Consider the following 18092-nt stretch of genomic DNA (forward strand, 5'->3'; position numbering starts at 1 on the left):
ACAAGTAAGTCAGAATGAGGATCAGCGAATATGCTTCACTTAGGATACGGGCCCATTGGACTAAATTTATTAAATATAAACTTGTGAGTTGTTAATTTTGCTTCTTCCATATGAGAGAGTTCTCTGACTGCATTTCCTACGGTGAAAATTTAGTCTCACATTAGTTTGGGTTAACAGTCAAAAGGTGCAATGTTTGACACACTTTGAAATACCTACCTGTGCACCCCCAAAGAAGTTGCTGCACTGTAATTCAAATGAAAATTTAAGAGATGAGGAACTCATTCATGTCTTGCTCTGTCTTATACACTGCTCAAAAAAATTAAAGGAACACTTTGAAAATACATCATATTTCAATACGGGGAAAAAACAAACTGGATCTTAGCATTGATATGGACTGGATAATGTGTTAGGAATGAAAAGTGCCACATTGTTTGATGGGAATGAAAATTATCAATCCCCCAGGAGGGCTAAATTCAAGACACCCCAAAATCAAAGTGAAAAACCGAAGTGGCAGGCTAGTCCATCTTGCTGAATTTCCTTGGCAGCAACTCGAAATGGTATTCAGTAGTTTGTATGACCTCCATGTGCTTGTATGTGTGACTGATGATGCCGGGACAAGCTCTGAATGAGAGGACAGATGGTGTCCTGGGGTATCTCCTCCCAGATCTGAACCAGGGCATCACTGAGCTCCTGGACAGTCTGAGGAGCAACCTGGTGGTGTTGGACGGAACAAAACATAATGTTCTAAAGGTGTTCTATTGGATTCAGGTCAGGTGAGCATGGGGGCCAGCTAATGGTATCAGTTCCTTTATCCTCCAGGAACTGCATGAGTTCCCTTGCGACATAAGACTGGGCATGGTCGTGCACCAGAAGGAATCCAGGACGACTGCACCAATGTAGGGTCTGACAATGGGTCAAAGGATTTCATGCTGATACCTAATGGCAGTCAGAATGAGGGATGTGCGGACTCGTCGGTTAATCGGTTAATTGTCGACTCATTTATTAAACGGTTAGTATTTTACTAGTCGGTTAAACGCTAGTGTGCCCCCCCCGCACAGCCACGCTTCGCGGCCCCCGGTCCCGACCGTGCGCCACCATGCAGCTCTACGCTCAGCCGTGCGCCGCACACTCGTCCCGTCTGGGCTACCTGGTTGATCCTGCCAGTAGCATATGCTTGTCTCTTTTTTCAACCCCCGCTATCCCCCTCATCATTAGCGGTGTTTTGACCACTCCAGCTACACCCACCACGTCCCTTCCTGCCACCCCGAAGCAAAGCATCGGCTCCACTATGTGCTGCTTGTGGACTGTCATGGCGCACCGACCCGCTGCCGTTACGCACAGACGCAGCGGCACTTTCTGTCTCAGTGGACGACTGAACATCTTCATCAGAGGGTGAATATTCCTCTTCAGAATATGAGTAAGCCATTACTTGACAAAGTACTTTGTCAGTGTTGACCAGACCTCTCGGTACGGTGAGTTTTCTCACTCTAAAATGTGCCATCTTGCGCTCTGATACGCTCCGACGGCGAGTCTCATCTCCTCGGTTTTCAAACTCTGTAAACTTCAAAACTTTGCATGAAAACACGCCCACAACTGATGCTCAGATTGAAGTTCCAGATGTCCGCCATCTCCTGGTGTACAGTACATGAGGCACACGAGGCAGTATATTTGAAGCTATGGCTTGTTATGTTCAGCAATGTTGCTTGTCGCAATATTGCGACTTTGGCGCTTAAAGGGTTAAATTGCAAGTTCAATACTAATTTCCGAACCGACTAGTCGTTAATTTTATTGGCGACTAGTCGGTTCGGAAATTAGTCGAAATTCCCATCCCTAGTCAGAATGCCATTGTCCAGCCTGTAGAGGTCTGTGCGTCCCTCCATGGATATGCCTCCCCACGCCATCACTAACCCACCACCAAACCAGTCATGCTGAACAATGTTACAGGCAGCATAACGTTCTCCACGGCTTCTCCAGACCCTTTCCTGCCTGTCACATGCACTCAGGGTGAACCTGTTCTCATCTGTGAAAAGCACAGGGCACCAGTGGTGGACTTGCAAATTCCTGTGTTCTATGGCAAATGCCAGCCGAGCTCCACGGTGCCAGTCAGCGAGAACAGTGGGCACTAGAGGACACTGGGCCCTCAGACCACTCTCATTACATCTCTTTCTGATTGTTTGATCAGAGATATTCACACCATTGGTCTGCTGGAGGTCATTTTGCAGAGCTATTGCAGTGCTCATCCTGTTCCTCCTTGCACAAAGGAGCAGATATCTGTCCTACTGATCGGTTGAGGACCTTCGACAGCGCTGTCAAGCTCTCCCAGACTAACTGCCTGTCTCCTGGAATCTCCTCCATGCTGTTGAGAATGTGCTGGGAGACACAGCAAACCTTCTGGCAATGGCACTCATTGATGTGCCATCCTGGAGGAGTTGGACTGTCTGTGTAACCTCTGTAGGGTCCAGGTAACGCCTCATGCTACCAGAAGTGACACTTACCCTAGCCAAATGCAAAACTAGTGAAAAACAGTCAGAAAAAATTAGGAAGGAAAAAATGTCAGTGGCCTTCACCTGTAAACTCATTCCTGTTTTGGGGGTTGTCTCATTGTTAGCCCTCTAGTGCATCTGTTGTTAATTTTATGAACACCAAAGCAGCTGAAACTGACTAAAAAGCCCCTCAGTTACTTACTTGACCAGCTCAGTATCCCACATGTTTCACTGATTTGATGCTTACTTAGATTAAAAAGTGTTCCTTTAATTTTTTTGAGGAGTGTATATTTTTTAAAACCTGAAACAATAATCTTTTTATGTTTGTTTATGTTGAACTGGTCACTGTCAGCGATGTCAGTGGATCTTAGTATCTATAAAGTGGGACTCTAGCATCGTCAGTAGGGGTGTGAAACAGAGAAAAGACTTTTTTTTGGAAGTAGGGTGCTAGAAGTTAAGCTCCTGTAGACACAATGCAATGAAACAAAAACAAATGTCAAAAAAGGACTAAAATATTTAAAAACTCCATCAAGATTGAATAGGAAATGTTTTTTTGCAGAGAATTACTAAAAGTCGGTCCCATATTGTTTTAGTTATGTTAAACTGCGTTTAACTTTGGGTTTAGGGGACCAATCTGTTATACAGTATTTTTCCTCTGCCTGGCTCACGGCACTCTGATCAGTCATGGTTTGCAGTTGGTGCACTCAGGACCTGATCGTGTGGATTGAGTGGAATGTGTGCCATGAAAACAAGTCATCCATGAATCAGCATGCTCTTTCTCTCTTTCCCTTTCTGTCTCTCTCTCCTAAATTATCTTTCAGCAGTGTACCAGATTTAATGTCCTGTTGGCACTGCTGGAGAGTAAGATGACCCAGTGTTACTACACCATGGCTGAACCCACATAACTCACAGTCATCACAGGACTACAAAGATTTTAGTTTTGAAATACAGTTCTGTAAGAAATTTTACATGTAATACTATAAATCATGATCACACATACACTACCAGGCAAAAGTTTGGACTCGCCCCTAATTTTTCCGTGATTGGCTCATATTACCTAAATTATGAGTGCAATTTAGCCATGTTTCATTTCTAATCACAGCAGAACTATAGATAAGAACACTGAAAACAAAATTGAAGCATTTAGCATATAATACTGTTAATAAACTGTCTAAATCTGTGACTCATCAAAATAGCCTCCTTTAGCTTTGATAACTGCTTGACAAATTCGAGGCATTCTTGCAATCAGTGACATTAGATAATCACTTGAAATTTCCTCCCATGCTTCTGCCAACATCTCATAAAGGTTTGCAGCACTTGTGGGTTGCTTGTTCTTGATGTTTCTGTCCAGTTCATCCCATACAACTTCGATGGGGTTAAGGTCAGGGGATTGAGCTGGCCAAGTCATAATCTTTAGCTTCCCCTCCTCTTCTTTCTTGGCCAAATACCTCTGACACAGTTTGGAGGTGTGCTTTGGATCGTTGTCTTGTTGTACTGTGAATGGCTGTCCCACTAAACGCAGCCCAGAGGGAATGGCATGCCTCTGTAAGATACTGTGTTATCCATGCTGATTTAGAATTCCTGTGACTTTGTGCAGATCACCAGTCTGACCCCCTGCAAAACAGCCCCAGAACATCACTCTATCTCCACCATGCTTTACTGTGGGAACAACACACGCAGGAGTTACGCGTTCTTCAGCCCTATGTCGAACGTACTTGAGCCGTTTTGATTCAGACATTTCAAACTGTGACTCGTCTGTGAACAGAACTGTTTTCCATTCTTCTACAGTCCAGTTTCTATGTTCTTTAGCCCACTGAAGTCTCTTCTTTATGCTCTGCTTTCTTAGCAGTGGTTTCCTGGCAGCTACCCTGCCTTTCAGACCAGATTCCCGCAGTCTACGCCGCACACTATCCACTGACACATTATTGCTCCTGGTTGGGTTTAGCTGAGCTCTTATTTCTGAGGCTGTCTTTTGTCTATTTTGAAGACTGGTGACCCTGATGAACTTATCTTCAGCTTTAGACGTCACTCTGCTTCTACCAGAACAAAATCTGTCTTCATGTGAACCTGTTTCTCTTCATATCTCTTTACTGTTTTTGCAACTCCACTTTGTAAGACTTTAACTTTTTGAGCAATTTGTCTTGTAGAATAGCCTTCTTTTTTCAAAACCTGAATTTCAATCCTTTTTTCTTTGCTTAACTGAGGTTTTCTGGCCATTTTTGTGCTACTTCAGATTTAGATAATTTTCAAATTAGCTAAAGACACTCTTCTTTCCAGAAATTGTCAGTCTTTAATATCAACTCAAAAAGGTAACACAAAATATTTGTGAACAGCGTAAAGAACTGTGAATCAAGGTGTGAAAAACATTCTATTGGGATGGCATAGTTATTACAGGGGACATGCAACCCTTTGTAAAGATATTTTAAGTATTTTAACCAAACAAAAGATAGGGTAATGTTGCTACCTAAACCTTCTAGTAATGCTTTCATCAATAAATGCTGAGAAATATCCCTACTTGAGTGCCAAACTTGATTAAATTTTGTTCACAGCATACTCATGAATGTTCTTGGAATAATTAGAAATAACAAATTGCTAAAGTTAGCTCTTAATTGGGCTGTTTTGACAAAAACACGGGAAAATTAAAGGTGAGTCCAAAATTTTGCCTGGTAGTGTAATATAGCAACTTACTCTGACTGTCTTTAAATATATTTTAATCTAATCACAGAGTGAGTTCCTACTGTTAAAATTACAAATGAATTGGTCTGATTATTGTACATCAAAATCTCCTGGTCAGTGTTGGGATCAATTTGTTACATTACCTCTGCTTCTGGCTGCTTTCTTCAAACTGTCCATCACTGAAGGCTTGATACTCTCAAGTATGAACCGATGCTCGAGTCCTGGATACAGAGACCTTAGGACAAAGCAAAAGAAAAACAGGTAAGTAATTTTACAATTTCAGGTGAGTGTGTACACGTTTTAGCCGTCATAATCAAACCTGGATCTATCATAATCAATGCTGTGTATCCCTAGAATTCTGAAGGCAGAAGGACAGTAAATTTGGCACTATACCTGTCATTCAATTTGCACCTATTGCTGTTTGATTATTCAAAGGCAACTACAAAGTCACAAGCTAATCATGCAATCAACAGTAACCTTCCCTTATTATTTCTTAACAAGTTTGCATCTGCTTATGAAAACTTGTTAAGTGTGTTATATCAAAACTTATGTATGCAAACGGCAATAACATTAATAACTCTACACACAATAAACCACACTTTTTATAGGCATATGTTTACTTCTGGCCCACATAATTGTGCCACGAAGTATTGTCAATGAAAAAAACATCAATGTTATTTTAGGTAAAAATACATTTTCATATCATATTATTTTCACCAGTGAAAGGTGAAAAGGTAAATAAACATCAAAGTGAAAATTGAAACAACAGAAACTGAAACCAATTGGTCAGATGAAACTGAATGAAACTAAAACAGATATAGCCAATTTAATGTCCTTGAAATCAACAGTTTCCCTTTATCTCTACCTGGGGTACTCCTCAGATGCAATGTAAATGGCATCCTTTTCACTGACAGAGGATGAAAATGCTGTAAATGTCTCATCTTGTAGTGGCAGGAGCTCAAGTCCTATAAGGTCACTGTAATTGGCATCACTCAGGGCAAACTCCAGCAGCAGCAGCTTCTCCTGTGAGGAACCTTTGTGTTTGTTCTTCCTGATCACCTGCCGCAACAAAGATGGAGTCACCTTCTTCACTTCAGTGGACTCAGTCACATAAGCAGCCAAGACAAAGTCCACAGCAGCAGGCACCTTTGCCACCTGCATTCCTGAGCTTTGGAGGTAGTTGATCACAGTCTCTGATATGTCCTCGTCAATGTCAAGCTCTGAGAACACAGCCTGGTCCACCTTGATCCAGCTCTCACTGAGGGAATAGATTACTTGCTCTTGCAGCAACTCATTGAACAGTGGCTGTAGAATGGGTTTCCATCGGGACTTGACCTGCTTAGGGTCTGGCCAGGCCCTGTAGGTCCCAGTAGGGGACAATGGAAAATCTTGGTCCTTTTTTGTCTGTACCCTTTTGATGGCCTCAATTATGAGAGTAAAATAAGCCCTAGGGATGACAGTGATTATAAGCAGCTCATTCCACAAGGCAGCCGGATCCCTCCACTGGTCCACCTCCCGCCACTTGATACTCCGACGGTTGTCTGTGAGGCCAAAGAAGCCGCTGACATGAACTGGAAGTCCTGTTTCACTCTCCTCCCCGGGTGGAAGAGGCAGGAAACAAAAAGCTCTTCCTGAGAAACCAGATGTGGCACCTTTGTCCTCTTTGTTGATCAGAGTAAGAGGCAGGGCAATGCCAATCGTAGGCATGAACTTTAAATCATCTGCCAGAGAGTCCAACTCAGCACACATCCCTCTACCTCCAACTCCATTGCAAACCAGCCATGTCATCCTCTGAGTCTCTTTAGCTGTTTCATCCTGAGTCTCTATGTTGACCTGGTAAGTGACGCATGTGATGGTAGAGCTAGGAACTCCATTGCTGTAGCTGTCTATAGCCTGACCCAGCGTCTTCAGTGCGTTTGGCCTTTCTAGCTTATCGTCGGTATTCTCTGTTGCTGTAACCTGAAACAACATGCGCTCTGTCCCATCAGACTCGCGCACATGCAGAGAGATCTTCTGAACACTCTTGAGGAAAAGGAGCACTGTGTCTGCATCAGCTTTGAAAGACTCAAAGAGCTCCAAAACTTTTTCCTTGTTGTAAATGTTGCCACTGAGCTGGGAGGGTTTCATGCGAAGCGGGAAGCGGAACAGAGTTCCAGGAAAGCTGCCGTCCTTCATGGTTTTCTCAGAACTCCCAAACATCCCGAAGTAGGGAGCAAACTGATCAGCCAGTTCTGTGATCTCCTTAATTTCTGTCTTCAAGTTCCAACACTGCCCAGACTCATTCACTCCAAACAAGGTCTGATGAGGGTCCAGCATGGCAATCTGATCTCCACTGAATATACTGGGAACATCTGAAATATGAATACAAACAACACTATTACAATCAGAACATAAGACATATCTATAGATAGATTTACATTGGATTTTTATTTAACAATATTATATAAACATAGAAAGTGTCTATTTATATGCATTATTTGCAGTTAAACGCTTCACAAGCTTAAACACTTTAGTAATGAATTTACTGAAATTGTCTAGCAGGCTTTAGCATCACTGGAAGCATTTCTTTAAGTATCTCAATCTATCACTATCTAGAGTTAGGTTGTCATATAAATGGCTTATATAAAAATTTATGAAAATAATCGTTCAACAAGCTTGTACTCCTAGTTCTTAAAGACTGATTGCACATGATAAAACAGGACATAAGTTAACATTTTATGTAACATTTCTCACCTGTAATATGGTACACAGAATTGAAGCCAATACCAAATCGTCCAACTTTCAATGGATCTTCTCTCTTTCTGCTCCTTGCAATCTCCTGAATCCCATTCCAGTCTTCCACAGTGAACACAGCGTCATTGTAGACATACAATGCTGTTCCTGCAGGTAAATACATAAACAAGGTAAGAAAATCCCAGGACACATATGCAGTAAATGTACAATGAAAGGCTAAAGGTAATATTGTACGGTTTTAATAATCCCTGTAACAAAACTGTCTTTTCGTTTTCCTCTTCACAGGGAGTTTAGAGGAAGAAGAACAGCTATAGAACAGCTGCTAAACAAAATGTAAGTAGGACGGATTCTAGCCAACATGAGAGCTTGAACTAATGCCCTCCGATTAAAGAGCAGTGCCACTGATCACTGGGTGATCCTGCTGTACTTAACTAGCTACTAAATGCTAACCTTGATGCTGAGCCATGTCAGGCGACCACAGCGACTCCACTCCATACTCCGTCTCATCGTACATGAACTTGACTTCTTTTGCTCCAGCGTCTTCTGCATTTTGAATCAACTCCTTCAAAACAAAATTTAAAAGTTATACATTCATTAATGTCGGACCTTTACAGTGAAAGTACACAATGACATTAATTTATCTGGTGGATGTTTTTATCCAAAAAGCCTTGCAGTAAATCGAGAGCCTTACTAGAGTGGATGGCCCCATTTGGGACCTTTTACACTGGCAATAGTGCCACTATACAGTATACAGTAATATAGCTGACGCCAGCCAAAACTATGCCCTTTGTTTTTGTGCAAGCTTGACATATTTTCTTCTTCCAAATCCCAGAATATTTCATCTTTATTGCTGGCACACATCCGTCCCTGGAAAAAATCTGTACCATAGATGCTTTATTAATTATGGTCTATTGAGAAAATGTAAATAAATAGAGGAATTAGGGAGGCAAGTGTGCAGTAACTGAAAACTAAGTCAGTTTTTCATTCTTTCAGTGAATTGAAACAAAGATCAGTTATCCAACAACTACAAAGAGACATGGAGAATGTCTGAACAGAATCTGGCTCTTGGTAAAGGCAACATACAGAAAGAATAGTATTAATCAGAATGTATGTTTAATAAGGAAATATACTGCTGAGAATGTAAGACATAGCCTCTTCATCATAAAAGTGCCCCTTAAATTCTCACAACCACTGACGTGATAGTGATGAACTGAAATTGACAAATGCAGGAATGCAGACTTTACTTATTTCGCAGATTTTGTCCTGACTTGTCAAATAAAATAAAAACATGTATTCCAGTCAATAAAAGTAAACAAATGATGAAGCATTGCACGTACTTTGAGAATCTGTCCTCCTTCGGGGTACCTCCTCAGAATGTCTTTTAAAAACTCGACCAGTGGAGGTGTCGTCTGTCCGAACCTCCCTGTGAAAGACACGCTGGGTAAATTACACTGTCATAATAACTGGTTTATTGCAGAGATGAGGCGGTTTTAATTTTACCTCCTCCTTTTAGACCCCTTCCCTCCAGAGTAACAGACACTTCTGGGCTTCCTGCAGGCACCAAGCTGCCAATCTGCACGCTGTCTTCCAGCTGTGGTAGAATGATACAATGACAGAGCAACAATTAATAGACAGTAAATAAAAATCTATCTGGTGTGTGGTCTGGGTTATTACATATAGAATGTGAAATAACATCAATAGCAAAAATAAGTTCTCCAACTACATAAAACACAATAAAAATGACAATGGAATCATATAACTCTATGAGTATTGTAAAAGATTAAAATAATATCCACAGTAAACAGTTTTATTATTCACTGCATTCATAAAACAGCTTGAAAGCCTCCTATAACTGTTATTTTTTTTATTAAAACTATTAACAGTTGTCTTCACATCAACATTCCTGCACCATCATAGCTATTGTTAAGTCCTTTGGGGTAGATTATGGCACATTAGTTGACAGACAATCTCGTATGGGTGCATGTTTCAGAATCAATGCAGCAGGGAGCCAGAGTCGGCACCATGCCTGACTCTGCTGCTCGTTGGGGCTTTTCAAGGTGACACTGCGGCCTACTGCACTCAGCAGTCTTTGCACATCAACATGCTGTCTGGCAAACTGAGCCGTGCATACGAAAAACCCTCAGTCATCATCCTCATCATGGTCACTGCACCGTCAATAATCATCACACAATTCAGGATGAGGGATTTCAAGTCATTGATGTCATATTAAAATTTAATATGGGGGTAATATATAGTGCATACACTGTAAAAAAAAAAAAAAAAGAAGCTTATCACATTGAAGGTTGTGAGGCATGGGGGTTGTATTAAATAAAATTTTGACAAAACAAATAAAAAAGGCTTACATGTTGTTATTAATACATACATTGCATCATTTGCGATTAACACTCATCTAGACAAAAAAAATGCTAAAACATTTTCTTTGCCAAGTCTCACTATTTTGTATTTATATGCAGTATATAAACACTTAATGAGTGGTTTCTAGGACACTATTATTGAATTTTATGCAGACAGTTTTTATTAATGTAGTACAAAATATTTACGTACTGCAAATAGAGCAACCTAAAGTAAAGTGTTTCCAGTGCATATGTACTCGTATAATAGTGTTTTTCAGCCTCTGGCTACAGGACTGAATGTTTTATTTAATCTGAGAGCATCCACAGACAGTCATTTACCATGAAGAATGCATTTTAAAACTCGCAAAGACTCAGCTATGCTTGCCTTTCAGTTTCTCCTGAAAAGCACACCACTCTTCAGATAAGTAGAGTGTTTGGCACAGCACCTCCTCCATCAGACTGCTGCACAGTTTTAATTGCATCAGGCAGAACACCAATGCAACTTGATACACAGACCTGCATCTAGAGGGCACAGTGGAAACTATTTTATTTGTTCTTAGAAACACGTCATTTTACAGAACCTGTAAGGATAACTTAAATATTACTTTCATTTAAACTGACCTTGCAGTGTATGTGCTATTACTTTGTGGGTGGGGCTTGCAGTTAATTTCTGCGTATGACATCAGGGGGGGCTGCCGAGCTCTGACCACCACCTGGTGCCTTCCATCAGCTGAGCCCCAAGGCACAGGGTCAAGTGCAGTCATTTTAGGCTATTTACTGAGTGAACTATCACAAACAACCCCCCCAACAGACAAACTGTATAATTATCTGCCAGAAAGTGACAAAACTGATCAAATCAACAAAGTTTACATTTGTTTGTTTTGAAATAAGATTTCTTTTATAGCATTAAAGAAAACTACAAATCACAAGGTCATAATATAAATATATAAAATATAGATATATACAATGTGTAATGTATGTGTAAAACAATATTGTGCAATATTTCATTGGAGTTAGTGGCATAATAATCTTTTGTGTAAAATAGAATTGATCTCTTTTTCATAAGCTAAGAATACAGTAAGTAAATAAACTACTCCAGTGTTAATGCACTATGATAAAGAGATGCCCAGTCATGTTTCCCAGCAGCAGCAAATGATCTGACTCATACCGTGGTCAGGATTACACTGCATTACTCTGTACGAATTCAACAGATAGATAGATAGATAGATAGATAGATAGATAGATAGATAGATAGATAGATAGATAGATAGATAGATAGATAGATAGAGTCAAGCCCAAAATTATTCAGCTAATTGTGACTTCAAGATACTTTTTAATGTAAATAGCAGACAAATTATTTTTTCTACAATGATGCCTCTTGTATATCATCTTATTATCTTATTATCTTTTGGGAAACACCAGTGTCATTTCTAATTAAAAAAAACCTGCTGGTTGAATAAAAGTAAGTTTAAGTCAAAATTTGCTCAATATTCTCAATAATTTTGGGCTTGACTGTAGATAGATAGATAGACAGATAGACAGATAGATAGATAGATGAACTCTGCTTACGTCAGTCATAAGATCAATAACACTAAAATCAATCCATTGATTGCTAACAGAAATAACAAATTACTCCTCAAGGAAGACTCACAGCACAATGAGAGTACTGTTACAAGTTTAGATGAGATCACAGCATTAACCTGCAGTTATGGCACGGGGTCTTTAAAACAACACCACTGATTATTGCTCCGCTTGTTTTTGTGTACTGGGATTAGCAAAACGTGACAGAGCCTCAGAACATCAGGCAAACAACAAATGTTCATTTGTGAGGAAGAATGCAAAGAATGTGGCAGTAATAAACACAGTGATAATGATTGTGTACTGGGTATTGCTCGGACCTCATTCGATACGGGATAACCACGTACAACAATTCTTTACCACTGATGTGACACCTATAAGATGTTCACGTTGCACATTGCACAAATGACAAACAACACTCACCATTCTCCCATTGTGAGTCAGTCGTTGCTCTTTGATTGGGAGGTTTGTCTCCTCATACAGCAACTGTTTGACATCTTGAACAGATGTGCAGGGAGAGACCTGGTAGGACCTGAGGCCAATGCACTCATGACGAACTGTCACCCATGGCAACCTGAAAAACATGGACAAAAAATGTATTTGAAGTTCCACAACAAACAAATGCAAATTCACACTATTTAGCATAATAGTAACTAAATATATCTTATATAGTAAACTACTTTAGCATTAATTAATTCTTTCAAGCACTAGGCTATTTCTTTAACTGTCACCTGAAAAAATACATAAAATTTAGTCAGTAACAGCTGCAACACTGGAAAACACAAACAAACAACCTCAGGCTCTACGGATTAGAAACACAGAAAGAGAATACAATACGTCTCCTTGTCTTCATCATCAGCCCAGAGTGAGATTGGAGAAACTAAAGCAAAAATTTCCATTTGTACTTCTGCCTAATCAAAACTCTAAGTTAGAGTAATTAACAACTGCATACTCAGTAGAACTGCAACTCAGTAGACACTGAAGTTTTTGGTTCTGTTGTAAAATGAAGTACGATAAACATTATATTAATTTTAGTCAGAGAAGTACCAGGCAGCCTTTCCCATGGATGTATCAGACTTTGCAACCTTTGAAAAACCCTTGTTAACTCATGCACTGACAAGACTACACCCAACGAAGGAGTCCTAACTGTAATGCTACAGCAAAGAAAACACGTTGCCAAATTTGATCACTACTGTAGAGGACATAGAGCTGTTGCCCGCAGTCATTATTGATTTAGGTTTAAGTTTGGAAGAAACATGAGATTGGCCATCTCATCAGGTCCATAATGGTCCATTAGTGCCATTTTATGTCTGTATGAAGTTTTACATTTTGATCACATAGAACAAGTGCAATCATAGTCATGGATTTCTCCAAAAACTCTTGAGATTCGTGTTGTTTCCCGTCAATATCCCATCATTTTTGCTGCTGGTCCAGTCTGCTTCAATGACTGCTACACTGAATAACTCAGTCTAGAAATGTGTTGCTGCTCAAGGGATGGACATCTATGTTCCTCCTATGTAAGGCCAACCGATAGGCTAGTCTGCGGACAGCTATAAAGCAAAATATTGTTGCTTATTCAGCAGCAGGCTACTGGACACATGCAGTTACTGGTGCAGGAGCTGGGTGGGTGTGGCAGCAAGCTCCAGCAGAGGATGATTGAAAAGCTCCTCAGCCCTTATTAAATTGCTCTGGAGCAAGGAAACAAATCATGGGGAGAGCATATACATGACTGAAGCTCTGCAGCAAAGAACCTGACAAATACAGTTGTTTATGCTCAGCTGGGGAAAACCTGAACTTCTTAACCAGTGAAGTGTTAAAGGAAAAATACTAGTTCAGCTTTCTACATGATAAAAGTAATACTTAGGAGCACAAAATGAACTTACCAGTTTGCCATGTCGCTGCTGCTTTGTGTCCCAGCACACACACATTCATCGGACTATCTTCTCCACCGAGCGCAGGGATACTCCGCCCGGAAAACGGCTGTCGCAGAAACAACACAACCGTTATTTTCCTCCAAACACCTGCTCCGTTCAACCTAACAGTGTTTTCAGATCATACCAGTCATTTCTGGTGATGTATTCGACACAGAAAGACACATTAAACCAGTATTTAGCTGGGACTGATGCTGTGAGGCGTCCTCCCAGCCGGTGCCAGTGTTTTTGAGCCTCTTTATCCCGACCGACACTCACTTGTATGTGTCCCGCCGTTAACGGCCCTCTTGAAAAGCTGATACATTTCACGGCAGCCGGTGTTCCTAGAAACAATGACAACAACAATGGCATGTGACATCGTTTTTTCCCTCCATCTACACACTGGCTCCTTCAATGGCGATGTTCTAATAATAATGAATTACACCAAGAGAGAGAGAGCAACAACTGCGGAGCCGCATCGAGAGTTTTCCTTCCCCGTTAGTTCCGTGTCGTCTTACATCTCTAAACAGTGTTTACTACCTCTTGGCATCTGGGTTTAAGTCGGTCATGACGTTTCATTGAAATACTCAATTTATATACTTAATTATTCAAGCTTAGTTTACTTAAATAAGCTTCTGCTGCTCCTGTTCCATTAAAAAAAACGTGGAGACACAAGATGAGCGATTTTTTGTTTGCGCATGCGCGGCAGACTCTTCAAGGAATCTCTTAACAGGATTCTTCTAAGTATTAAGTGTTACATACTTTAGCTTCCTGCCCTGCTAATTTTATTTTATTAGTGTAAATCGACACAATAATGTACACCATATTATCTGTAGATCTGTTAAAGTCACACATTCAACAGAGACTAATATAAACCAAGAGCTCTCACTCTGTTTAAGTGTTGTGACAAAAGGTGATCTTTTGCCAAAAATTTATTGTGAACCATCCTTATCATTATATTTGCATTATTTTACTTGCTCTGTTCCCTAAATTATAATCAATCCAGCTGTTGTTACTGCTTGAAATAGCTTTAAATGATCAACTCAATTGGAACAAAAGTGTTTTCCTACGTGCCAAAAAGTGATATCACACTGTGACTGAAATGTTATTTATGCATCAAAATCACTTGCAGTTATTCACTATGGTTGTAAAGTCAAGATTATAGCCAATATAATAACTGTAAAATAGATTAGTTTCTTTACATTTAAAACTCACTATTAAATCATCTTAATTACTCTCAACAAGGATATCAGACATATCAAATACATACAGCCTAAACATAATCATCTTAAATGTCATGTGTGATTATGCTATAAACTGCAGACATTGTCTTTGTTTTTGTTTGGTCTTGATTATTCTGTTTCAAGAAACCTTGAAGTTTCCCAAACAATTTTATGTTTTGCATGTTCTGACTGTTTGAGCCAGAGCATTAGACATATAATGCAGCTTTAACAAAAAGTGCTGTCAGTTTTTGGTAGATGACCACACCAGAAGTAACCTATTGATATTTTGCATTGATAATGATAATTGGATGACAGACAGCTGCAGTACTTTCAAGGCTTGGATGAGGCAGGAAACCATTATTTAAAACTATGACCATCTGTGCTGCAAGGGTCAGGTTCACTGGTAGCATCCAAAGCTGCATTAATGGATTTTTTGGCCACTTGATGGTAAATGAACGCCAAGCTGGGAACTGTGAAATATATATGTAATTTAAAAAAAATGCAGCTTGTAATATTCTAATAAATTCTCCCCATTCCTATCCAGGGAAAAAGTTTTTGTTGTTCCAGCACAGGCCATCTCTAGAACAGACATCATGAAACAAACAAGTTCTCACTGTAATGGAAATAATAACAAGCAGATCAAGAATCAATGCATAGAGTTATTGAGGTTGTCAATGCTGGCTGGTGAAATGATGTACTACTCTCCCTAAAAGGTTTGGCAAAGTTAGTGGACATTTTGGGGGACAGGATCACATTGTTGGACCTCCAGAGTTGTGAAATAGTTTCTTACTAATGGCTGCATTATGGACATTCAAGGGCTATTAAATGCTAATCTCTGCTAAAAATCGAATATCTTTTTTAAATCAAAATTAATAATTCTGCCCTGCAATAGAATGGCTTAGATGTAACTTAATGCCAGATTTAAGAAGTCTCCACCTCTCTCCATCTACCCAAATCACTGCAGCTCCAGCACACCAGCTCACCTACAACTCTGCTCACACACTGTAAAACTGCTGTTTGCTACACAATGGCAAGTTGTAACATTGGAATAACTCAGCCATGTTAAAACCAGACACTGATTCTGAAGAAGAATAATGATGGTGAAAGTTCAACCCTGGAAGTTGACTGTGATGGTCCGTTACATTGTTCAAAATGAAACCCTGGAAATCTGGATCCATGTTTTCTCAAACTGTCACTGTTACACTGCAGTGTAGTGGTGCTGACTCAATACACATTATGCATTTTTTAGCTTATTTTTTCAACAAATTGATTTTCAAAGGACCTTTAAGTCAGTTGTGGACCTCTCATTTAATAGCAAATATGGCTTTTTTAAGATTTATTCATATGAAAAGTTTATCTATAGACATTCACTGGTGTAATCATGATTTCCACACTTTTTTACTGATAGTTGTCATGGTGCCCAGTTTCATTTTTACTGTAAACAGGCTAATAACAAAGATCAGCATCCTGTTGCAATCAGCTGCTACAGCACCAGACATAAGGTTAACACAGTCCGGCACATCCTTCCTGTTAAGTGGGTTAAGGTGAGTAGTTTTGTGATATTAGTGACATATAAGCACACAAATGTCATACTGCCATTACTTTAACTAGTCTAAATGGCTAGTGCTGTTGAATTCTGGGAGTTGTAGTTGTAGCACCACAGAGCTCACAGCCAGCTCACTGCAGTGAAAGATGCGCACATCAACTTTGTAGACGAGAATCAGAGGCAGAGACAAGGGCCTGTCCTCATCCTGCTGATCACTTCATTATTAAGGCCTCAGATCACATCAGATTGAAACCTAGACGGCGATATTGTTCTATACAATGTAGGCTTTTGCGCAATATCATGTATTTCTCTTTGGGCTGGATTTGTCTAATTATATAGAAGCAGTTCTTATATTTGTACCTGATTACCTTTGACACAGATAATACAGCATCTGTACTGTTTTGAAAACAGATTTGATAAAATCAGCAGGACTACGTAGAAAAGTGACATCATCACTTGAAAGTCAAGGACTCCCAGCACCTTAAAATAAAAAGCTGCTCTCAGTGAGGCATTATGTCGGGATTCCCGAGGACACGCAGCCAATCATCTGAGCACCACCCTCTGCAGAAAAACAACATCACAGTATTTCCACTCCTGGAAACACCGACAAACAACCCAAATTGCATTTAAAGCAAAATGCGTCAAACTTACCAGAGTACAATGATTCCAGTCGCCAAGAGCTGCATTAGAGATCCCACCCATCCATCCAGACTTACTTCTGTTTATATGTATGCGTTGTTGTGTGATCTTAAAATACCCTTTGAGCGGAAACGATGTGTATTTCCCAGTGCCCTGTCGCCCCAGCAGACCACATCTAATGCCGCATTGGAGAGAGAGGAGGATACTCACATCAGCATCAGCGCAGCATCCCTGTCCTGCCTCTGCACCGCAGTGGACAGAACAAGTTCCTCCAGATGAAGAGAACAGGACCTGACCTGGACACCTCAGAGATGGAAGTTTAAATGGGACCAGCCTTAAGATGCGATCTCTACCAACCGTGGACTCCTCTGGACAGTTTCATACTGCAGGTTTTAGTGCAGGTCTCTTAAAGAGACAGCTGCTGTGGAAAACTCAACGTGTGGGACACAGTGCACCAGCAAATTATGGGATGGGCGAATAGAAACGCAAAGATCTCACTTGCAAGTGTGTGCTATAGAGTGTTATATAGAATAAAATTAAATGGATCAGCTTGAGTGTCCACTAACAGTAGAACATTACATGCATGAAGCTTGCAAAAATATCAAGATTAAATCAGATAGAAGACAGAGTAGATTGAATATTAATTTAATGCAATAACTGGCATGTAATTGCTTTCCCCATTATATATATATTATATAGCCAAGCAAAAACTATGAAGACTTAATACTGTAGAGAAGAGAAGAGAAGAGAAGAGAAGAGAAGAGAAGAGAAGAGAAGAGAAGAGAAGAGAAGAGAAGAGAAGAGAAGAGAAGAGAAGAGACGAGTCAAGACAAGACAAGACAAGACAACAGATCAGGGTCTTTATAAATACTGAGTGTGTAATAAACATATAATACTGTGTAGGGGGGAGAATATCACAGAATAGTATATATGTAAGTAGAATAAAGTCC

General features: G+C 40.1%; 1 protein-coding gene across 3 annotated transcripts in view; it reads right to left on the reverse strand.

Moving 5' to 3' along the window:
- sacs (sacsin molecular chaperone) overlaps positions 1–17572 on the reverse strand; it is a 31167-nt gene extending 13595 nt beyond the window's left edge. The window contains exons 1-10 of one of the 3 annotated variants that reach the window (XM_022197234.2): positions 17353–17572; positions 14014–14078; positions 13708–13804; positions 12248–12398; positions 9393–9483; positions 9230–9315; positions 8343–8454; positions 7893–8039; positions 6025–7510; positions 5303–5394 (exon numbers count right to left, since the gene is read on the reverse strand). In XM_022197234.2, the coding sequence (XP_022052926.2) occupies positions 5303–5394; positions 6025–7510; positions 7893–8039; positions 8343–8454; positions 9230–9315; positions 9393–9483; positions 12248–12398; positions 13708–13718 (2176 nt within the window). In that variant the 5' untranslated portion in view covers positions 13719–13804; positions 14014–14078; positions 17353–17572. Of the gene's footprint in view, positions 1–5302; positions 5395–6024; positions 7511–7892; positions 8040–8342; positions 8455–9229; positions 9316–9392; positions 9484–12247; positions 12399–13707; positions 13805–14013; positions 14079–14177; positions 14397–17154; positions 17322–17352 lie in introns of those variants that run through there. The other 2 variants (XM_051957730.1, XM_051957731.1) reach the window with 2 other exon arrangements.
- Positions 17573–18092: the final 520 nt, after the last annotated feature.

The sequence above is a fragment of the Acanthochromis polyacanthus genome, chromosome 13 (assembly GCF_021347895.1).
Source record: "Acanthochromis polyacanthus isolate Apoly-LR-REF ecotype Palm Island chromosome 13, KAUST_Apoly_ChrSc, whole genome shotgun sequence".
NCBI classification, from domain to species: Eukaryota; Metazoa; Chordata; class Actinopteri; family Pomacentridae; genus Acanthochromis; species Acanthochromis polyacanthus.